The sequence below is a fragment of the Fopius arisanus genome, unplaced genomic scaffold (genome assembly GCF_000806365.1).
Source record: "Fopius arisanus strain USDA-PBARC FA_bdor unplaced genomic scaffold, ASM80636v1 scaffold00097, whole genome shotgun sequence".
NCBI classification, from domain to species: Eukaryota; Metazoa; Arthropoda; class Insecta; order Hymenoptera; family Braconidae; genus Fopius; species Fopius arisanus.
In genome coordinates this window covers 48644-73561 of record NW_011887836.1, presented here as the reverse complement: position 1 = coordinate 73561, position 24918 = coordinate 48644, and the positions used below count along the sequence as shown (strand labels likewise).

General features: G+C 40.3%; 1 protein-coding gene across 6 annotated transcripts in view; it reads left to right on the top strand.

Moving 5' to 3' along the window:
* heph (polypyrimidine tract-binding protein 1 heph) overlaps positions 1-24918 on the top strand; it is a 72651-nt gene that overhangs the window by 24457 nt on the left and 23276 nt on the right. For 4 of the 6 annotated variants that reach the window (XM_011312157.1, XM_011312155.1, XM_011312154.1 and 1 more), the window contains exons 3-4: positions 16100-16204; positions 22151-22300. In XM_011312157.1, coding sequence (XP_011310459.1) covers positions 16100-16204; positions 22151-22300 — 255 coding nt within the window. Of the gene's footprint in view, positions 1-1014; positions 1119-16099; positions 16205-22148; positions 22301-24918 lie in introns of those variants that run through there. The other 2 variants (XM_011312158.1, XM_011312159.1) reach the window with 2 other exon arrangements.

Sequence of the window (24918 nt, the reverse complement as noted above, 5' to 3'; positions counted from 1 at the left end):
TTAAAACTTATACTTAAACCCAAATAATATCACTAATATTAATACTAATGATAAATACATAAATAAATTCGATGTGTCAACGTACAACGTAGACGGAATCCTGCATTTTTTCATCGTACCTACGTCGTTTCAATTATTGCGTGCGTCAAATCAATCAATAGGACTAATCTGTCCATAAACTTGAAATAAAATAAAAAAAGGAAAAAAGCAATAAAGCAATATAGTCTAGTCGATAAATATTGTCAATGATATTTCACTGTTACAAATCGATCTCATCGGATAGTTGGATAGTTTCTGAAAATTGAAAGACATCAACAGGAGAGTATTACTCGTGAGTAAAAGAAAAAATATCAAGAGACAAACAATCGAGAAAGATAAAAGTTTGAGGAATAACGAGAGTGGTGGAGGCAAGGACTGCAAAAGAGAAAGGAAGAAAGCTTGTCAAGAGGGGGAAGGGGAAGTTTCATGCGAGAGTTTCATACCGAAGGTGAAAAAGGAGAATAGTAGGACAAGGCAAGCAGCTTGACAAGGAGACAGAGCTGAAAGGATAAAGAGGGAAAATCAAAGGGGGCAAGCTGTGGTGGCCAGCGAGAAGTGGATCTCCTGAATCTGACGTAACGAATAACATTGTGGGTAATCGTTGGTTTGATTCATTGAGACACTGTCCATTACACAATACAATATCAACGCACTTGGGACTAGGGTCCCTCCTGAAATCACGTGGATTGATAGTTGCCTTGAATCGTCAGCATAATAAAATAAATAGTCTCACTTCAGTGTCAAGTGTCAAAAAAGACGAGGAGTTGAGCACTGTTAAAGTAGGGCCCCACACAATCACCACGTATTTTCATTCGTATTCGTTTGTGCCGGGAGGTGCGGTACCCCTGCCACCGGCACTGCACGCGACAAATCCCGGTTTCACAAGCCACCATTTGTTTGGCCAGCAGGGCTGTAGTTTAGCCTGCACCTGCACGTGTACCTGCACAGCAAGCATCGTATCAGCGGCTGCGGCTGCTGCAGCCCATCATCCCCCAACTCATCATCATACACGTACCCTTGGTTCAGCATCAGCAACAACTGTGTTACTTCAACCGGTCGAGCAGATTAAGGACGCTATGGTGAGCCAACACTTAATATCTCTCAATTATATATCACCCGGCGGTTTATTTAACTCCGGCATTTGCATTTAACTCGGTAAAATGCTCTTTTCATTGTCAACTACGCACTCCAACCCCCGGGGATTGGTCAAATTGCCGATGAATTTAGTCGTAACGCGCATACCGATAAATTACTTTCAACGTTTACCGTGTAAACAGACAAGTTCGGCCACACCGGAGTCAATCTACGTCCACAATATTTACCCCTATCTCCCAGCATTTACCCGTAAATTCTCGCACCTATCACTCCAATCGCGTATTGCTGCACATTTCACTCTATACGAGAAGTAATACGCATTGATGCTCTCCTAACTCTACTTGATCTTCCTATAAAAATGTACTTTGCTTTTTTTCTTACCACCCTCCTCCTTTTTCATCTCAATTTTTCATCTCTCGCTCTTCTCAATCTATGAGGCAACTCCTTACTGAATTGCAATCTTCTCGAACCTTGCGTCACTTGATGCCTCCGCTGCCCTCCGCTGTCCACAATGAGTGTCTTGCAATTAGCAACCTCTCCCAAGTTACCTGCGTACTTTCCATTCTGAGCTCTCTTCAACTAACTAAATTCTTCAGCCGATGTCATTTGAATTCACAAGAAGTTGTAGCCACTAGCAAGCACAGGCAAGTGTTCAACTTAAACGATGTAAATGGTTGTTAGTAAGACAAATTGTCACAAGAATCCTGATTTTGGAAGAACTCAAATTTTTCGAGATATAAATATTTCAATTCTTCCCGGCAATTCTTCTCATTCATCATTCCGAGAATCAAGCAGGTTACAAGTTTTTCAGAGAGATTTTATGGTGTCAATGAATACATTATCATCATTTATTCATCAATAAATCTCCACCTGTCACTGTCCAAGTTGGTCTCATCGTACTTCTTTTCCCCCTCGGTATTCAAGTTGAAAAAAGCTTTGGAGTATCAGAAGCATTCCTCTTCTTCCTTTCGCGCGTGGCGTTCGAAGATTAATTCCCTCGAGTGCTTCTCCTGTTTCCAACACCGAGTACTCCAGTAAAGAGCGACTTTGAATACCTGTGAATGGGTCATTAGGTGCCTACGAATCGAAGCGAAAATGCCTCCAACCGCAACGCAAGGCGACACAAACCTTCCACCCATCACAGTGTGATATTATACTCGTATTGAGTAAATTTTTTTCCCTGTTTTCCATCTCCCGGTGGATCCATCTACCGTCTTCATCGATATATACTCCCAGGTGTCTCACTATTTTATTTTTCAACGAATATCCATTTTCTCCACCATTATTTCCGATTTACCAGTGAAACTTGCCTCTGAAATGCGCACTCAGCCAAAAATGGAGTGTCACTGAAGGAGTCTCGATTCTTGTCAGAATGTTGGAACCATTTTCGTGATATCTTCACTACTACGTGTGTATAACCACATTTTGGAATATGTAGAAAACCGTTAACCATGCGGACGATTAGAGATTTTGCTCTTCCATGAGAATTAGTTGGCACTGAAGCTCAGCTGGTTTTGAAGCCCGGGTCAAGGAAACCACATAGAAGCTCATTATACCCTCCGCATATACATTAATACAGTGCAGAGAGGTATGCTGAAACGCGAATTATGGTGGCACGGCGCTTTGGCTGAACGTAGAGAAGAGGGTCCGTTGTGGTAAGTTAAATTAGCCTGAAACAGAGCATCTCCTATCCGTTTGTCTTGGAGTATAAACCCTCTCTGGAAGGGATAGAGCCATCCAAGTAACTAGGGTCTTTCTCATTGTCCCTCTCTCTTCAAATCCAATGAATAATTTCACATTACACGGCAATTTGTCTCATTGAAGATTAATTCGTCATCGAATTTATCATTTAATCTGTCTTCTCGTTTCTCTTTTGACCTGAGTCTTAAACTATTTGAGAGTGCTGGTGTAGTTGTGCACAAGGGGATAGGCAAGAGGGTCAGGTTTTGGTACATTATCCAAAGCCCTTTCTTTCCTGGGGCACTCGCCTCGCTTATTTCCTCGTTCACCCTGGAAACTCTTGAGCATGCGGCTCGGCACGTATCTAATTACCTAATGACGTTAGTTAGAGTCGGATAGCCGAGGATTCACCTTGGGCCTCGGTACTCACTCCATGAGACCGAGAGAGCACAGTTGATGTACGTTTGTCCCTCTCTTCCCACTCGCTCCAGACTCTTTATCTTTTTATTCTGTACTCTCATTCATAGACTTCTCTCTCTCTCTCTGTCTTCTATATTTTTTTCGCCAGGGAGTACTCAAGCTTGGTCTCGTTACTCGGTCATCCCTCGTTGCCCACTCTGGTGGACGAAATGGAACGCGCGCTACTTCATACTCATTTTAATTAGGAGCCGTGTATGAACATGTAATCCAAATATGATTACAATTTTATGACATTGTCGGACTTGAATCTTAGCAAATGGCTAATCCTTTGAGTAAACTAATGTCGCATTATCACTGGAGAATAAAAACTTCTGCTTGACTGGTCGTTCCTTTTCTCAGTGCATATATAATTTTTTTCCAGGGGGTTGAGTTTTTAATCAGTGAATTGCCAGCAAAGTTATTTTAATTTAATCAAAAATAGCCGAGAAATGACGGCATCATTCTCGTGGGCATCCGCGGTCAATCGTTACGCCACTGTTGCACGGTATTACGGTGTGCGGTACCGAGCCGTCAAGTTCATATTGCCGGTTTCCTGTCATTAACGTGCCGCAACCGAGCGCTACCGTATGCACATGCTAGGCTTTCCGTGTGTATATCGTAACCGTGTTCCACAAGCTCCCACCACACATTTCACCCGTCGTATATATTGGAGGAATATCTGGCCTATGGCTCTACATCGGTGCTATCGTACAGTATGTACTATACTTGGACGCGTGGTTTGAAATGGGTATGTGCCAGTCCATCCGTCTACTTGTCAACGTGAACGTCATTCGGATCAGAGGCTTTCAGCTTGTAGGCTCGACCCCGCTACATTCCCCAGAAACTAATCGCCTTTTCCATACACATATATCTACACGCATATACCAAAATCCTATGATCGGAGCCTGGAAAATGTCTCCCCCATTCTGCCTCTATAGCCTCAATACCCTCTATAGCCTATACTCGAGCCAATCGAGACTCGAGTTTTTTTACAGCTTGTCCGGGTCTCTCCTCTTTTTTTAATTTTTTTTTTTCTCTTCTTTCTCTCAATTACCAATAATGGCAGCGGGAAGAGATTGAGCATCAAGTGTAGCAACAAGTGAGGACGCGTTTGAGAAGTTGGGGATAAAAAGAGCAGATCCTGCATTCTTCCTGCTTGATCCAGTGCTTTTTTTTTTCACTGGTTTTACTTCAGCTTTTGACTGTTTCGATGCGGTACCTCTGTCGACTGAAGAATTTCCATTCTAGGGAATGAAGTTGCTTGTTGGGGGGAGTCTAGGTCGTTTGCGTTACTCCAGTTTCTTTGTAAGCTTTGGGTTTTGGCGGGATAGTGAAAAAACGTTGGTAATCCGGGAAACGAGATTGACTAATATACCAACGAGATATTCAGGGAGAGATGAAAGGAGAAGAAGCTCTTCTTATCGTCTGGCCGTGATTCTCGGTGGTTTATTTTTCACTGAGAGATTGTTGGCTATTGATAATACTCGATTCACTGGTTTTCATTGATTTTCAGAGGTGGAATTCGTGTTCTGGTGATTCGCTAGCTGTAGCTTAATCTGTACGGAATGTTGATTATGGTAATGGACATTACCAAGCAAAGTTGACTCTGGGAATATTTTACTTGGGTGTAGTTTAGAGTCTTAAAATTACATGGATAGGAGAAAATAAAGCAAACGGTCGTAGCATCTGTGGTAGTCGTCTTGGGAACGCGAAAGCCCGAGACCGACGTGTTTCTTGGCTGTCACATTAGAGGGCGACGGTGCGCGATAGTAACCGTCCTATTTCCTTCGTTTCATTTTTCTTTTCCTTCGTCTTTCTCTCACACCTCTGAAATGCAATATACAATCCCATCCGGAAAAGCCCGCATACACACAAATGAACATCACCAGAGTCGAAATATCCGGTTGCATTCCGCGCCGGAAAAACATTACTTTTCTTCCCTCAAAGTTCTAGATGATTTTTTTTTCAACGCACCTCAAATGCTGATCTACCATTTTTGGGGGAGGAAAGTAACTTGTTTCCAAAATTTAAGTTTTCCATCAATTATTGATTTCACATACCTTCAAACTCGTGACCTTTTCTTTTTTTAAATAAATTATCTCATCAATTAACGGTACAAAATCTTCGACCACAGTAAAAATACGAAAATAAAAATGTTTCCTCTCAAACAATCAGGTTGTTCTCACACGAATAATCCAAACCGCATATGATAAGTGAAAGTGCTGTCTCCATATATAGCGAAAGCACGTAATAAAATCTGATTGTCAGTCTTATATGATCGATCCACAGCTACAGCGGACGTGTAGCCGCAGGGAACCATACAAATTTGTATATTGTCACGTGCGGAAACAAGGTGACACCGACATTGTAGTATTTATTGTGGATATATATTCGCATCTGTTGATGGGAGAAAAAAAAGGGAATTTATACAGCTATAAGTGTGGGACATGAGCGTGTGCGTTCTACTGGGTTATGGGAGGTCGTGCGTTCTGTCCATAAAAACATGCCTCGGAAATAGCCAGGCCGTAAAAATAGTTAAAGCCCAGTGCTTTATCCAGTCTAGGGATGGGGATGGGGATGGGGATGGGGATGGGGATGGGGATGGGGATGGGTTTGAAGGGGCTAGCTTCAGGTCATAGTGACGGGAGTTACATCAGCCTTGGACCGAAGTAAAACCATGTTGGCCAACAGTGTACTATCGTTATCCCGTTACGATGTTTCGGTTTGACGAGAATCAATGCCGAGTTTATGGTTGCGCTTCTGGACATTGGAATAGTCGTTGGTAGATTCTGCGAGGGAGTTAACCAGCCGAACCATTAGCCATTGAAAGGTCATCAAGTACATTCATTATTAAGGGCAATATGACGCGTGGTGAAGAGTGCAGTGGACTCACTGATACATGGATATCTCAATCGTGGTTAAATCAACGATGAACGGCTAGTGTTATTGATAGTTTTTAGTTGAGTGGATTCGGTCAAGTTGACTGCATATGGCACCATGATGTATTGTGGGTTTATTGTTCTATCGGAAGAATAAAATTTTCCAACTTCCCTATTGCAGTGAAACCATAACAGTATAAGTGAGTTGATAGGAGTTTCTAGTTAGTTCCTATAAGACTAGCCCCGAGCAATCCTCACGATAGTTGCAGTTACCGAAGCGGTAAAGCTTTTGTTGAATGACTACGTAAATCGGGCCAGAGTGGAAGCCCAGAGGAGGTGAACGCACATCCACAAGCCTGCAACATTGACGCACGTTCATGCCATCAATTCAACCATCTCATATTACGCTAGCCGCTTCACTATATGCTCTATACCAAAACTGGGAGTTTATGATTGAGAACAGACATTTCCAATAACCCACCTGCTCGTGAGAAAGATCTTGATACACGTGATTGATCAATATCACCATTTAAAAATTTCAACGGCACTTCATTCAATTTACTATCCACCACTGACACCCTTAATTACTGTTTATAATCACTTGCATTGAATTTAGGGTTGTCAGACTCTTCCACGATTGAATGACTAATTGATATTCTACCAGCAAGTTTTACCTCCCTTGCGCACCCTCACCACTTTGAAGCACTAGCAAATTTGCCAGCTGAATCATCGGCTTAATAATTCACCGAGGACTTTGACGATTTCGGTGATTAGATGTGCTCAATGGGATTTCACTGATTCGCCAATGGGTTAATTAATGAAATGTTCGTTTTGCTCCAGCTGTTGGAACAGTGGAGGCAGTGATAAAACTTGGTCAAGATTTGAACGCTCGTTTATTTATAATGAACTGCAGATAGTTATCAACACTTGGTATACCGTTGGTATACATTATGTCGCATCTCCCTCTTCTGGTACCTTCCTGTCGTGGCATTAATTGGACAAGGAAATTTACTTAGAATTCCGACGTGCTGTGCCACGTCACCAGGTGCATGAGAAAGCGTCCGCGCGGAATATTGTAATGGAGGGTTAAAATTCATTCGGGCATGGTATATATTACAAACGAAAGGTTGTATATACGTGAAATGTGGGGTTGAAGCGCCCGGTGAGGTGCGACTTTAGCCAAACAGGGAGATAGAAACGAGCTAAAATCTCTGCCTTATCCCCTTGGCATTGCTACCAAACTAACTCGCACTCTCAACGGGACGCGCAATAGTCAACTGCCTGGGGAGGCTTTCACCACCTCTTACCGTATCTTCCCTTACTGGATCGACGCAAGTTTGTCTCCCGATTAGACATTTATGACCCGAATGCCAACTACCCGTTAAAGACGCTAATTAGCGTCGTAGTTAGAGTTTGTTCGCCTGCGCAAAACCATTTCCACTGCTGTACTGTCAAGTTTTGCTGTGTGTCATGGAAATATCAATGATTTGAACAATTAATGTTCACTAACTTTTCTCCGCAGGTTTATCACACTCTACTAAAGTGTCTATTCCCACGTGATTCTGATTATAAATTCTCGGAAATATTTCAACATCGTTATTTCTCCCCACTTTTTTTATTCACGTTAGACGTATTTTATCAGCAGCTCCACGGACTCCAAACTAGGTGAATCCAACGATTTCCATATCTCTTTGGAGTCTTCCCAAGTTGACTTGCTCCTATCACATCATTATGCAACGACGTGTATACTTGTTGCTACTAAATCGGATGATGCGACTTCTATATCAATATTATTCCCCTTATGAACACGCCAAATTCATTTATTCCGCGATGTCAGTCGACTCTCAAGCCATTTGAAGTTCCAAGTGTCATCCTATCTGTTCATCTACTACTCTATTTTCCGCTTTTAGTATCTTCCGCTCGAGCTCATAATCACCTCGAAGAGTTCCCCCAAGGATCTCCAGGAAAATTGAAAAGAAAAAAAAAAATAAATGGCGTGGTTAAGGCAACCAGTCAGAAAGAAGTACTTATCCGACAAGTAATTATTGTAAGATCTCCTTGCAACCACCCCTTTCCCTCTTTCTCCATTGGTCTCCTACTCATTTCTTATTGCATCTCACTGAGTAATGGCTGGCATTGCATTTCGAGAGGGAAATAAAAAGAATTGAGGAAGCCCACCGTTTCTTCTCCATGTCCGACCATATCCAACTAACTCTCCTTTGTCTGAACAAAGTGCCTGGATTTTCGCGAAACGCACACAGATTGTACCTTGTTGGCTTCAGATATTTCGGCCCCTTGTCCACCAAGGGCTCTACCTACTTTCACTATAATAATAGTATTATACACTCGTAATTCTGTCATAGAGCAAGTTGCGAGGCATCTCAAGCCGATTATCAGGGCATCCGATAGTCATGACTCCCGCATGTTTCGAAAACACCAGCCACTACAAATAAATTCTCATAGTCCAATACCGGCCTCTACTCAGGCCTTTGTTTATTCCCGTAAAAGTCCACAAAAAAAAAATTAAAACACCCCATTTTTTTATGGCAAATTTATTCCAACCTTTTTCTCATTAAACGTACATTCCCGTATTTCTTCATTACGCATTACCTTCGCCTTTGTACGCGTCATTTCGCATCAGTTTCATCCCTTTCATATTTTCCACATTTTCATATTATTTCGAAGTAGATGGGAGGGGGGGGGGGGGGGGGGATAATAGTTAAAAATGATATTAAAGGCAGTAATTGATGTCACGTTTACCCGCGACAACCGTGGATTTGAATAAAGTGTCATTATAAAAACTAATAATAACAGCTGTATGATACACGAGATGGTTTGGGGGTTGGATACATGCCCACTCAGCACTTGCTTAAATTTCGGGCCTATCTACGTCTGCAATCGGCAATGCCATCTTGCCTAATAGCTGCTACGTGTCTGCGAATATATCTACCAATGGGCCAGAAATTTTACTACACTGAGATGTTAATTCACATTGTTATTTGAACAGTTATTTAAATCTGCATTCCCTGTCTCGTTGTGCTCCAATCCATTGGCTATGTGGGGTCTATTGAAGAGCTGAATTTCGATCGGTTAATAATAACAGATATTAATGAAGGGATGGATTATTATAGGAGAGTAACGCAAGTGTCGAAAAATGCCATCAAGTGTCACATGAAGTTTTAGGTTTCCCTGCGGTTTTCCTTCGGTTTTATCGATTCTTCTTGCTCTTACGCTGTTATTAAGCCATCGACTTGTCTATAGGTGAATCCTCATGAAGGAACACATGGTGGTAGTTGGAGTATTCGTTACGAGCCTATTAGACGATCGGTATGCATTCTGAAGTGCACCCTTGGGAGTCGTACAGGGAGGAGGATCGGTTGGGGTGGCGGGCTCCCATGAATTTCCAACTAATCGAGCGAAATTTCCGTATGGCTTTGAGTCCTCGCTAAATTAACTGTGGATGATTGAGGAGACCCTGTAAACTTGAATTCCAACTTTTTCCACCGGATGTGAATGAAATAATACGTCAATTGATTGGTCTATCGAACTGATTGAAAGGTAAAAGGAGTATTTCCAACTTTTTATGATCCATCCGGATGTCACACCAGGAGAAAAATTCTTCAAGGAAGACATCAGGAATGAGATTAATATGTAAAGGCAGAGGTGTTGGAATCCGGGGGGAGAAAAAAGTACTCGGATGACTCCATTTCGACCGCAATTCTATTACATCAGTCGGTGACGTATTTCCGGGGTACAAAACTCTTTGAATCCATCTCGCTTCTTACCATTTTTATTTTCAATTTTCCCTCTTATTTCATCATTCCTCCACCTTTCACTCCACTCCCTCATCGGCGGGAGAGGCTCGAGTGTCGCTTCTCGTTGAGCCAAGAGGCGCGTAATAAATTCGTTTTACCCGATAAACTCCAAGTCCCGTGCCATGGATTTCGAGTGATTCCCCGTGAACGAGAGCGAGTTTAGAAAGAGGGTGGAGTTATCCGTGACGAGATCGATTTGAGCATGAACCGATATCACGATTGTAAAATAAAAAGCTCCTTCGAGGTTGAGTTTTGAAATAATCTAATCGACAAGCGTCAGATGCGTCATTTTTTTTTCTCTCCCTATATTCATATCCCGCTTTATTTATTCATTTTTTATTGTCATTCTCTCTGTTTGTTTTGCTCGTGCAAAGTTTATATATAAACCTGTAGACGTTGCGATCGCACTAGATAACAGAAATAGTGGGGGTTGATCGTGTGCGGCCCAGAAACCCAGGGAACACACACGTTACAGGCGCGTGTTATCTATTAGTCGGGGCGTGATAAACGATTCGCTTCCTTCCTCGGCAACTTGCCGAGTAAATCCAATACTCAGACTCGGGTTCGTGTTTCTACCTTCAGAGTTGGGGCTTTAGGAGAATGAATATTGAGCATAAAGGGTTGTGCAACAATGAGTCAGAACTGTTCCTTTTTTTTCTCTATTTTCTTTTTTCTGTCTAATTCTTGAAAAACATCAACACCGAGTTTAAATGGTGAGGGAGAGGAACGGGGGAAATAGGAATTAGCGACGCAATTTGATATCTCAATCGATGGACATGGCTGAGCGTTAAACCGAAGTATGGAGTAACACGAAGCCCTGAGTAGTCAACTGCATTTAACGTGGCAAAGGGGCATACCAGGTGCTCCAAAAAGATAAGCCACATCGGCCTTCGACGAGGAGTATATATTCGCTTGTGTGTACATACGTACGAGAAAGCCAAGTATAGAGAAACGTCTCTTGCGTCCGGCCGCCGGTACCTAGTCTCCACCTCCAGCGTGTAAACACAATGCACCCGACTTGAGAATGGGGCCACGTCATTTTGTATTCGATCTAGCATCGTTTCACACGCACGTATTGACAAAGAGCTTCATCTCAATGGAAAACCAGCTTTTTTTGCTTTTTTTTTCATCCACTGTCGTCATGATTGTCGTTATATATTAGTCTTTTTCACCGGGAGAATATTTTTCAATCCTTGAATCATCAGCTAGAGACGCAGGTGTCGTCGTTAAACTGTCATATATAAATCTCAAATCCTGGAGGGACTGGGATTATTACACGTTCTTTTCATCTACCAACCGTTTTGCCATTACTCACTCCACTTTTCCGTCGTCTTATCTTCTTTTTAAAACCACGCGACTAATCGCGAAATTGCTGGGGTTAATTGCTGACTGAGAGGTCTTACCACAATTTGGTGGGAAATGAGTCGTAAGAGAGGATCCACCAAACGCTCGTGGATGGATTCTGATGAGAATGGGGTGGTTTCGTCCTTGTTAATATTACAGTCATCAATCACTGCCATAATCGCCTTCACCAGGGGGTGAAGTGAGATTACGACGATTCGAGTGTTGATTTTTACACTTCAGTATTGATTTAGGATAGTGGGATAGTAAAATCAATTGCAAAATACAGTGTCAGAGTGTGAGTTACTGTTTAATAACCTCTGCCGTTTCTATCGGAAAAAACATCTTGTCGGAACTGGTAATTTTACCCTTCTTACCTCATCGTGAACTCCCGTGGCCCGTAATAGATTTTTCTCCGGCATTTTTTTTTTATTCCTGTAAAAATTTATCTCCGGCACAGCACTGGAGTATCCAAAAGATCGAATGGGACTCTGGTAGGAGATAAAATATTAATACGAATGCGCTTGTATTGAGGCGAAAATGCGATACCACCCTTTCATTTCGCTCCCTTTCCTCTCCGTTTACATTCTACCTTTCGCTTATTTCGTACTCGCTCTTGCTCTTTACTCGCATCGGCGCATTCAAGCGACGAGTATTACTGGTGTACTTGGAATGTACTGCTAGGGAATATTCAATGACCTGAGCCAAGTAAATATTGAATGAGTCGGCACCGACGCGCAGGGCGAGAAACGCGAGGTCGCGGATACAGGATACCGTGAAATTTCACACTATCCAACAGTCTCTATACCCGACATACGTCCCTTCAGTTTATTATACGATACCTCTTCACTCGTCACTCGTCTCTCTTCTCCCTATGTGTGAAAAAAATGTCGGAGTTATTCAATCTAAAATTAAAATTTTTATCCCTTTAGCAAGAAATTCAGGGAATTTAGTCAATGAAAATTCAGTCTTCGCGGAAAAACTTCATGGAAATTGTTCCACGGATATCTTCTTCCTAAATTGAATTTCGTGTAATTTTCCCGGAATTTCCAGGAGATAATTTTTTTATGAATACCAAAATCACGGGAGGCTGTGCATAAAAGGAGCGAAATATAATAGGGAATATTCAGTGGGGAAAAAACGACTGAAAAAATGGCCATCGGTTGTCTAAATTTGACACTTAAATAGAGGAGATCGATGAGTGGTTAGATTGATGAAGACGAAGCGGGAGGATATCTTCCATATAAATATGGATATTCTATAAATTACAACAACTTTTGGGAGTCACTCTACCATCTGTCCACGGTTGCTCCGATGGAACCTAAAATCGCCACAATCTGTCGAAATTTATCGGAAAAAGAAAATGGGTGAAGTTGTTGCCACAAGTCAATGGTAATGGTACATAATACGTATGTATTCTATATATAAATTGGTTTGCCATATACGCGAATGTTGGGCTTTCGGACGGTTGGCTGGCGCCGTTGGGATTTTTAAATTTGATTTACTTCTCTCGCGGTACTCGTAGATTCTCCAAGTCCCCAGTTCTTCCACTCTGTGGCTCAACGAATATATCATATATATCCACATCTCCCTCTCCCTTCCCCTTTTGCCCTTTCCCACCAATTCCTCTTTCCACTTCGATAATGTACCGTTTCCCTGATCGTAAATCTTTATGCAAGCTGTCTCACTCTTTCGTACATATGTCTCCATATCCATGCGAATTTCCACCATTCAGAATCAATAGACATTATGTTTTTCATGTTTTTCTGTTTATGCCAGCACTGGGGTTTTCTCCCCGTAACATGTGTCAATCGCGTGTTTCAAATTATATGGAAAATGGCGAGGGCAAGGGCGGTAAATAAAGAGATATGTGGGATTTGGCTCGGTTTGTTTTGATGGAATGGAAAAGGGCGGCTCTGGTGCGGATTCACTCACGCAATCTTCATTTATTATTTGCCCGCCCTGTAATCAGGATAACTGATAGGTCAATGATACATAACACGGCAAATACCTATTTAAGTAACTCTTCTGCTGGACAGGCGAGAGGGTGGCGCGTCCAACATCGAATCAATTTTTGTTCTTTCGCTGGATGGAGAGAATTTTATATTGAAAATTACCCCTCAATTCTCCTGACCCTCGTCGCATTGGCCTGTTTTTTTTTTTATTCAGCCAATTGGGAGTTTTTCTCCCCCTAAAATCCTAGATTTGCCCCCAGCCCGAGTCTCCAGAGAGCCAGAGCTCAAATTTTTATTTTCCACTTTCTCGTCTCTGGCTCTTTCACTCGCGTCTCAAAAATGAATGAGATGAAATTGCCGGTTTTATGAAAATCTAGATATTCATTAGATGATGAAGTTTTTCCACCAATCGACCGAAACTTGTCAACTCCATGAAAATAATTACAGCAACTTGACGTGCTGTTCTAGGACAGGCAACTCCTCGTAAATTCTGGGAGGCGATGGGGAATGAGTAGCAAAAGAGGTCAAAAAACTTTTTGAAGATAGTCACAAATTGCTTTTAGAAAATGGAATACAGATTCAATTTTGTACGTCAAGTGCCGAGCCGCACGAGGTCAGTTGACGTAAAGTTTTCCCAGAAGCAAAAGAGCGTTATATCCTGTCACTACCCTTTGATGATAGAATTTTCCTGGAGTATCCGTTTTTTCCCCTCTTTTTTTTATATCCCTCTAACTGAGCTCTTTGTGAATTTCATGTTGTTATCATAATAATGCACTTACAACAATTTCAACGACGTTTAACTGGATTAAATCCAATCCAATTATTCAAGACCTGAAATACGTAAATTGAAAATTTGCTGTCTGTATAATTTCTGATTCTGAAGTATATTCATAATACTAAAGAAAACGAGAAAACGGGAAAGAGAGAAAAGAGAAGAATTTCGTAATGCGAGACACACGATAATTGAATAATTGCACAATCTGTATATATTATGGCTATTAAGGCTTTATTTTCAACAATGCATAAACTATCTTCCTAATGTCAGATTTAATTGTCAGATGTTAAATTATATATAGACTCTCTCCAGTCCATCCAACAACATATACATTGACACGACATCTGGTAGTTCATAGTTTTTTTCTCCTGCCATTTCAATTCTTTCTATTTCGTTTGACTGCGACTTTTGCGCGCACTTGTGCGAGATGTTTAGAAGAATTTGAAATTCATGAAGTACGCGGGGTGTTGACTTCGCGACGACAAAATTGCCAGGGGAATACCCAGTGGCAGGTGATATGGCCCTGAAAAAGATCTTCCAATGGATCCGTAGCACGAGCAGATATACGTGCAGCAGCTCACTTGTATCCGATGAATTTTTTTTTACGATGTAAAACACCGACTCCCGCATGCCAATCACACGAGCCATAACAATCCAATTTATTTTCCCCGCGTACAATATTCATCATTAATTGTTTCTCATGAAAATCAATCACTTAAAAGTTGGCAGTATTGTAAATAACGCTGAGTTGACAGGGATGGGGTGGTTGGGGTGGATGAGGGTGATGGGGTGGGAGAGGGGCTGTTACTTAATTTCAGATAGTAGTGAAGAAACTGGAGCTGTGTAATTCCCGTGGTCTGGCCGTCATCATTATCTCTGGAAGTGAGCATGTATAATCCTTTGCCCTGCATGTAATACAGAGGATAGGCACCACCACCCTCAGTTCTCGGTGTGTAACGAGCAGTGCACACCTATAACGAAGAACCTTGCCATTAGATACTCGCTTGTCATAATTATTTCGTGGAGATATGCCGCTTAGCGTTACAATCCCCATCCGAATCGTCTGCACTTCATGACCCTCATTACTATGCGGTGTTGGCCTCGAGATTATCGTTTCCCTACCTGATGATGGTTAATATTATGGTCATGTTGGGGGATAATGAGAGTGGTCAATCAATGAAAATTCCGTAATTACAACATATCGCTCCATCGATTTTCGCCTGGTCCACTGTCCACTCAATTATTTTCCCCTTTTTCTCCAGTCAATCTGCAATCCCTCCCTTCGATTCATCCAACTTATACTTGTGTATTCAGGGTTTACCAATATATTTTCCTCTTATATTTCTTCGTAGCAGTTCTCATGTCCTCTTCATCCAAGTCTTTGCAACCTCTGCGAATGGAAAACCTCTAACCGTGGGGCCTTTGATCTGCCATTCCGTCTCCTTGGTAGAGCAAGAGGATAATGTTCTCAAAAACCATTTTTAAATCTTTTATTTTCACCCATGTGTTTGCATCAATCTTTACAAAATATTTTCTTTCACGTTAAATATTGATGATCTCTCATGGTTCGTGACTTCATTAGCAGACAAAATAAAGCATCTTCAGAGAACTGTGGATTTTTCAACGTCAGTAAATATAGTTGGCTTTTAAGAATTCACTTAGTCGTTGTGGTTCCACTCGAAGAGCCTCTCTTCAACTACCCGTTTCGTTGCCTATGCTCTGTTATTTATTTCATCATTCGTTACATCCATGAACCTTGGCAATTTAGTGGCGGCATTGTATATTTAACGCTCAGCAGTGGCGACACCGACGAGCTTCAGTATTATCCTCTCCACCGGTTCTCTTCACCCCCAGGTGACTCCTTTTTTTTAATAAAATATCGCCCCATATTGTCCCGCTTTGTTGATGCTGTGCGTTCTTTTATACGGGAATTAATATTAATATGTATATAATACACTCGCAATGAGCATATTTCTTTGAAATTTCAAAGCTCTCCCACTGACTCAGCTTTAATTTCGAAAGAGAATTCATATTTTTATCGTTTTTTTTTTATTGTTTCAGCGAGGAAGCGATGAACTCTTGTCGCAGAGCGGTGCAGTAAACAATGGTGCCTCCATGAGTCCCCAGCCGCATCACGCCGCTGACAACAACAATGACGCAAAAAAGGTACAGTTTTCCTTCATTTTTCACATTTTTACCTTTACCGGATGCACTCTTCAGATTTTTCAAAGAATTTTTCACTTTTTGTCAATGAATTTTCGCATTTTTACGGTAGTTTGAAGTTTCATAGCTTTTTTCCTCTTCGATGGAATTCAATGGATTTTTTTGGAAAGTTGAAGATGTTACGGTTGTAGGTTTTAAATCCATTTTCTAGCTCTTGACATTGAAAATCCATAATTTCCGACAAAAAAGTCCAGAGAAACTGAGTTACAATTTAATTATGCCATAAAAATTGATAGTTATCAGGAAAATTAAAAATATTCTTTAATTTTCAATGACAATGGGTTTTTAGGGAAGTTGAAAGTTTCGTAGGTATTTTTCTCTTGGGTAGATTTATTCGGAATTATTTTTTGGAAAATTTCGTGAATGAATTTTCCATGTTTTTTCGTTGAAAATCTACAATTTTCACGAAAAAAGTCCACAGAAACTGAATCACAGTTGAATAATGCCATAAAAACCAATAAAAATTAGGCAAATTCAAAATATCCATAAATTCCCGAGGGAAATGAGTTTTCGGAGAAATGGGAAGTTTCATAGATTTTTCCTCCGTGGAATTCAATGCAATTTTCCGGAAAATTCAGCAATTAGTTTGCGACTGCGAAAGAGGAAATAATTTAATATCACGTATCTCCTGAATGGCGTGAAATATTTTATCTAACACGATTTATCCATATCGATTTCTGGCAATTATCGGATGCTCGTATAGCGCTGGAAAATTTACCCTGGCAGGTTCAGGAATTTTTGATTGTAAACGTGAAAACAAAGGATACAACCGAGCCCACACAAACAGAAAAGAAGAGAGAAAAATAGTTTTCTCATGCGGGAAAATGCAGTATACCGTACCAAATAACTGGAATACCTACCAACCGGGATGAAATGCGTCTTGGAACTTTTACGGAAAAGGTTTTTGAAGGGTAAGACTCGTGATATACCTCAGTCACAGCCATTCAACCTACAATTCTCGAATGTGACGTGAGCCCCAACAACCATTAATTTTTACCCACTACATGTGCAGCTTGAATAACCATCTCTTCCATTTGCCTCCGATTTTTTCTTTTTCATTACTTGATTTTGGAAAAATGATGAAGCTGTCATGGCCCAAGGAAAATATCAATCGTCTTTTCAAATCCGTTGAATTGACGTAGCAATTTTATTCGCTATATCCCGACATTGTGCCTTTGTCGTTTTTAAAAAATTCACTCGGTTTAATTCTACAAGAACACTGATCCATCCATCCCAGAATTCTCTTTCAACAAGAATTATTATTAGCCCGGAATCGATTTCATGGCTGGGATTAGCGGAATAAATAGATACAATGAGGAATGAATGAAAAAAGAGAACAACTTTTCCTTCAGTCTTGGACTTTTTGAGGATATTGGGAAGATTGAATGAGCCCTTAAAATTGTCTCTCAATAATACTACTGCGGTACTAAAGTTATCCAGCTATCATGTTTAACAACAATTTTCCTGTATTTCCATGATAATCCAGAAATTTGATGTATCCCAAGCCATAACGTTTCAGTGTTTGCATACTTTTATTTCCAATACCACCACTGAATTTAAAATCTCATGGGTCAAATAATTGATTAGAAAAAAATTGAATAATCGAAGGAATAGATTATGAATATTGTTGATAGCCTGGAACGATGTGTTGTGTGAATTCATCATGGCGATATAAATTTTTCACGGAAAAAGAAGAAAATCCGGTGATGTATATACAATATAAAAAGACTGAGCATTATTGATGGAGCGTTGAAGGAGAAAGAGTTGGGACACTTGAGTTTGTTCGTCCAGGTGGTGGATAGTCTACGGTTGAAGACAGCTGACGAGGGGCGAAAGGGGGGATGGAAAGGGATGAAAGGGGGTAAAGAGAGGAAAGGGTGATGTATACAGCTATGTACGTTACAAACTGGCACAATATGTACTTTTGATTAATTGCGCGGTCTTATCTGTCCCAGGACACCAGAGGATGATGCTGACGTGCGTCTCTCAGTGAAAATGTACAAAGTATATATTCATCTCATTTGCAATGGTTTTAGCTACAATATAACACTGGGGTTTTGTTGCTCTATTTTGAGAGGTGAAAATCGCGTTATCTATCTCACGAACATCAAGCCTTCTCTCGGGGGTTAGCTTTCAGGGTGATTGCACAGCAAGCCGTTAAGAGTTTTATAGTTACCCTTCCGTGTAACGACGCGATCTCAAGTAAGGGCCCATGGGGTAACAGCAGCGGTTTAGTCTTTTACTTTGTGTGTACAAGACCTCTCATCAAAGGGTTATGCACACTTACTCGTTTGTACGCCGCGTATGGGAATTTCTACCGACTGAATATGTGTTGGATTAATTGCCTCGTACTATCTTCTACAATCACAAACTCAAAATGAACGACTCACTCGGCTTCTCTCTACCAATTTTCTTTTACGAAGAAAATGGGATACGTCTTTATTATGGAAGTCATTTTGGAAAAACTTTGGCGTTAAAATTCACTGTTCTGCATTCAATTCAATTAAATAAAACGCAATGAAAGATATTATTTAATATGCTATGGAACACTCTCAGCAGTAGTGCTCCAAATCATGACGAATGAATTAAAGAATTTATTAGAAAAATTTAATTCATCATTTTTACGCTTGGAATTTCTGCAGATTACGGTAATTCTCAATATTCCACTCCATAGGGCACTTAAAAGCCATAAAAGTATTAAAAATTCAGACGATAAATCCCTGAAGCTGAAGTTTTCATTAAAAATTTATTCAATCTTCAAGATAAATGAGAAGTCTAATGACGATTCTCAATAGAAATAGCATAAAAATAATTGCACTCACATAATTGAAAATTCAGGTGAGCTAGTGGTTAAAAATTCCTTAAATTTCCCATGGTATAGGGTAATTTTCTGACAAGATTAAACTCAAGAAAAATGACACAGTGCTTTAATGATTATCTCATGGCTGTGCGCTGTCCCAGGCGAATCAATCAATTGAATAAATGGAGTACGATGGTAAAAGGATGGTGGAATGAGCGATTGGGTTGAGAGAAAGAGGGTTGGATGGAAAATTTGAGAGAGAGATTCGAAAGCATAGTAGTTGGGAGGCTAAGCGTAGAGCCAAAGTGGACTTCGGCCGTGCAACCAGGAGCTTGACTGGAACGACGAGCTCAGTAATGCATATTGACGTTTTGCCGATAATTCAAGCGGCGCCCTAGTGGGTGAGAGAGAACCAACTATAGGTTTACTCTATATATACTGATCGAGGGTGGTAGAGCTTGGTATATAGTGGTTACCAACGATGCCTAGCCAGCCAACCGAAGATAAAGAGAAAACGTGACAACTAAACCGGCCTCTGCTAAATTTAAGAAAAACATACATGTATCCTATTTCGCTGATACTTGAGACACGTTTTATTGACTTCCCCTTTTCATCCCCTTTTTCTCTTCCCCTTTTACATTTGTCGCCCTTTATTCGTCTTTACCTATAGAACAAGTGTCAGTATATACGATCTCCTAAATCCATGGATATCAATGTCAAATTTTATTCTAGCTCGTTGTACAGACAATAACGAATTAAGGGATTGTGGGGATTAGTGGAAGACACGATGATGAAGTGTCAATCGCAACCAGTCAGGGATTGGACGTTTTTTCATTGCTTGTTCGTTGAGATAAAAAATGTCTTTTTCTCAGGAAATATCTCTCGATTCTGGGAAAGTAAGAAAACGACTTAGCGCTCGGAAAATTTACGCGATTTGACGTTGAAATTAATTTTTAGGAAAAATTACAGCTGAAGATACATGAAATCTTCGTTATTAGCATCTGAATTTTTCCTGAAAACTTCCATCCGTGTTAGAACTCTCGATCCTATCTTTGCCCTTAAAATAAGTGAGTTTTTCACTTGATTCAAGTAAAAACTGCTCTTAAAATTCAGGTATAAGTTACATCGAGTGAAAGTTACTTATTTTAAGGGAAAAGAGGAAAGTTGCTAGATGAAGGGATTTTTCTGGCAAGCAAAAAATCTTTTTCATCTGTGTTGTTTGCTTTTCATCTGCGGATTACTCCGCCGCGTGACTGTACCCATTAAAAAAAAACTGAAAACGTTCTCTTAGTCAAATATCTCCATATATATTTTCAGTGGATCAAAAAATGAATTGTGTGTTCCACTCCTTGTTTCATTTTTTTACCACTGGTTTTGAGTTTTATTTGTGTCCAGCACGACGGATGCTGGGGGCCGGTACACATGGTGACCAATTAACCGAATGTTTCTCGTTACGTTACTGGCCCGTTCTTTTGATTGTTTACGGTCTGAAAATTGAATCATCGTTTGCTCGTTCAGAGTCGAGTTCACGGTACTTCCCACATTTACAATATTCCAGAGTAAAAAAAAAAAGTACAACTAGGACATATGTGTGAATAACGTATTCATTTTTACAATTGAGAAAAAAAAAATCATAACGAAAAATCCCACCACCGGATGACCACTTTTGTTTCGTTGAGAGTTTTTTTCCAGCTCTTTGAAAATAGAGAAAAAAAAAGTGCCAGTCAATTATTCGTTGTGCATAAGAATCGCGGAGACCAATGAGAAAAATGGGAGAGGGCACTGAATGAGTGTTGGGACGAGGGACGATATATACTCGGCCATTTCCTATAATCGATTTTCCACGAATTGCCTCCATTATGACCAATTATCGACAGGGACGGAGAGAGAGAGAGAGAGAGAGAGTGCGAGTGAGAGACAGAGTGAGAGTGAGAGGTGAGATGCGTGAAAGATAGAGATGGAAGAGGCGCTTATCAGGGAGAAAGGGGAAACTGAAGAGGAAGTGAGGGCTGTGATTGCCACAGCGACTTGACTATCTGTATGGTCATTCAGGCTGACTTCTGTCAAATGCAATCATAAAAAATATTGAAAAACAGAGAATTAGAAAAAAAAATCAACTAAACAATGAAAAAGTTAAATCTGGAAGAGAAATTGTTACAGAGAACCTGTTGAATTTTCCACCTAAGAGTATTCATTGAGCTTGCACGACTAGTGAAGCCTTGTTTCACAGATTTTATATTGCGCATATATACATGAATGAATGTATCCGTGAGAAATGGTGCGAGAAACACTCTATACCACTAGTCGGTAGTCGATACCACACCGATACGGCACGTCAGCCCGCTAATCCGATTTTATTGTTAACGTGGTTTTACACCCTCGAGATTAAACGACCCCATATATAACCGCTGACCCATCTAATAGACCACAAAGAAATTAGTTGCCATTAAATTGGCAAAATTACATAGTATATTTTGATGGTAAATAAACAGAGGCAGGAAATAATCAATCAGTATCGAGGGAAAGGGGTGAAGGCGGAGTATTTGACTGGGGTGATTCGAGCAGATTGAGTTGCGATTGAAAACTTCGCCCCGGGCCAAAAAGAAGTTGAATTTAACATGCTTGTTAATCGTAGTGCTTGTGGAAAAAGAGAACGAATGAATTCAGCCGCAGACGCTACTCCATTTACTTCTTTACCCTCAATTTTGATATTCAACTTTTTTAGCATTGTATAATTTAAAAAGCGAAAATCGTATTTTATTCACTCTCGCGGTACATCGTATATACACGAACCTCTTAGATTCTGGGGAATTCTGGGGTCTCAGGCTGTCAATGCATGGAATGATGGCATCCGTCGGTTCTATCAGTACTTGAATTTTCTTATCAACTCTAGTCCTCCAGCCATTTTCCAACTCATCTGGGGAATGGAATTTTCCATTAGGTTTTGAGAGATCAAAAATTCGGAGAAAAGACTGTTTTTATTCCTGAATCTTTGCGATGAGATCATAATTCAACCGAGAAAAACTATTCAAATAAATTTGTCTAGAAGTCTTTGATGGTAATTAATGAAATTGAATTTATTTCCACAGGCGAAGCTGGACAAGAGTCACAATGGCAAACCATCGAAGGTGATCCACATAAGGAACATCTCCAGTGATGTAGTGGAGTCGGAGATCATTCATTTAGGCATGCCTTTTGGCAGAGTAACGAATGTCCTCGTTCTGAAGGGAAAAAATCAGGTAAGCTTTCCATTAATGATATTTTAAAAATCCTCTTTTACATCATTTTGTCCGGGAGTATTTGAAAATTTGAAATATTCATTCATACATCAACCCATCTATAAACATCAGGCGCTCTTTCTCTCTGCAAATGAGTAATCTACATTTGCTGTTCCCGTTATATCGGGTAGACTATTATCGAAAAGTTTATTCGTAATCCATGGGCTTAATATATCCGGTGCACGTCACCCAAATGCGTATGGGAAAAATATAAAAATTTCAACTCCATGATCCTGAAGGATTTTAAAATTCATTATTTGATGGTATTTATGAATTTGTACACTATTTGCAAGTATAATAACTACGGTCAGATTGGAATGAAAGAAGTGAAAAAGTATATATTTTCGCAGATTCTCCCTGCAATGAATAATAAACAGAGGATTAAATTTCCAAATTCGTATAAATTCACCCGACTTAACTCGATGTTTTGTTTTTCTAATGAATAATTATTTTATTTTGCACGCAAAATTCCGTATATCGAATAGCAATAGGTTTTTGCGTTTGATTATACAACTACACTATTCACATGGAAAACATTTGTTAATTGATCTCGACGAAGCGTGATTTGGTCGAGAATTAAACGAATGAATATATACCACCAGCGTAATTTAATTCAGGCCGTTTTTCTCCCCCTTGGCAACCAGTTTCCCTCGCTATTTCTGTCTACCAGCATTGTTTCCAGTTTTGGCATTGTTTACTTTATTTGTTTTTCCTCTCTTTTTGGTGTAATTTTGCTTTTTTTCCCAACCAACCGTGGAAACTACCCCTCCACCATTGAAATGTCTGCTCTTGTTATCACATATCACAACGTAATTACATGTTAATGAATAACTGGCCAACTGGGGGCATACTTTCCTCATTTTCCACAAATGTTTCACATACCTCCACGCCGCATTATTTAGGAAATATCATAATAACTGGATTGGATTAATCTGTTACTAGAAATACGGCAGAGATTAATGAATGTACTCGAGAGTTTCTATTTAGAAAATCATCATAAACGACCGGACAATATATCGCGAATCGGTTTTGGTGAGAATGTTGGGAGTGCGCTATAATACGAGGAGCAATTCACAGTATAAGCTTGTGCTTTGTTTATGCCAGTATGGATTAAAATAATGAACTCGATGGGCCGCGGTTCACAGGCAAATATTCTAGAGCCAGATGAAGAGATTTACCTCGCGGAAATTACGCGCGCATTAGCGTTTGCGAGGCACCACGTGAAACACAAATGTCGGGCTTGTGAGGGGTGCCCAGGGGGTGAGGAAAATGCTTCATAGAGGGGTCACAGAGTGTGCGCTCAGCGGCAATATTCGGGTCGTCGCAAACCATCGATATACATAAATGTTGACCGACCGAACTGTGTGCCCGAGAATATGGCCGTACACTCAACCGAAATTTTACGATCCACAGCACCTACAACCTACAGCCTACAACCTACAACTATTTCATTCCCTCTCATTTCAGCCTTAGTTCAGTTGCATAGCTTCTTAAAATTAAGGACGAGTGGGACGGCCAATCAGGTACTTGATGATCAATTAATCAAGTTTACCATTATTCGGCAGATTTTGAAGGAAAGATTGCCATAATATGAGAATACTAGACAAAAAAGAGAAAAGTCCTCTGGTATCATCTTTATCAGAAGAATGTATAAAATCCAGAAAGTCACTAGAAGAGGATTCATTTAAACGAGGACTCAAGTATTTCAGACAGACCGGATTTTACATATTTAAAATAGTATTATATACTTTTATAAAATATGCATTTATCCGAGTGTTGTCCATAGATTTTTCTTCTCTGAAATGAAATTGAATGTTTATGGAATCACATCAATCTTCCTCGTCTTTCACCGTTAACTGTCGATGCAGTTATAATAGAGTAGATGTAACGATTCTCCACCGCGATGAATAATGAAATTACCATATAATTTGAAGACAACATATATAGCCTCCCTGGAATAGAGTTGGAGGGTGTGGTGAAACATTGGCGAGCTGTATAGACCGAGTGATATCGTTGATAGGGTGCAAATGAGAGATACCATGACCTCTCCGACGGGCACTTTCAGTATATTTGCTTTGATTCGCCCCAAGTTTCACGCAAGTTAGTTTACCACGATGTTACCATTCAACTCCACCTCCCCACCAGCATCAATCCACTAGCATTCTTGGTGTCGACAGATACGAGATATCATCTTGAATTGAACCTCAATGGCACGGTACCATCACCTGTATTAGCAAGTATTTAGTGAATCCGTTGACGTTTCAGTTAATCTGCCACCATTAATCAAACACTACCTAGTGACATGCAACGGGCTTCCATTTAATTAATTAAATTCCTTTCCGTCTTCTTTATCTAATTATCCTCTTCGTTTCTCATCGCGTCTGAGGTTCATGTATCTGAGGAGGAGAAAAAAAATTACAGTTATTTATTTCCAGAGGCTATGGACTTGATATCACCCTGGAAGATACCCAGAAAGCTGAATTTATAAGAATTAAAAAATGCGAGTAATTAGTTAATTAATTAAGCATCAAAGGACAAAGGCTGTGCATCGAGTTGGGTGGGCCGTCAGTTATCACTAG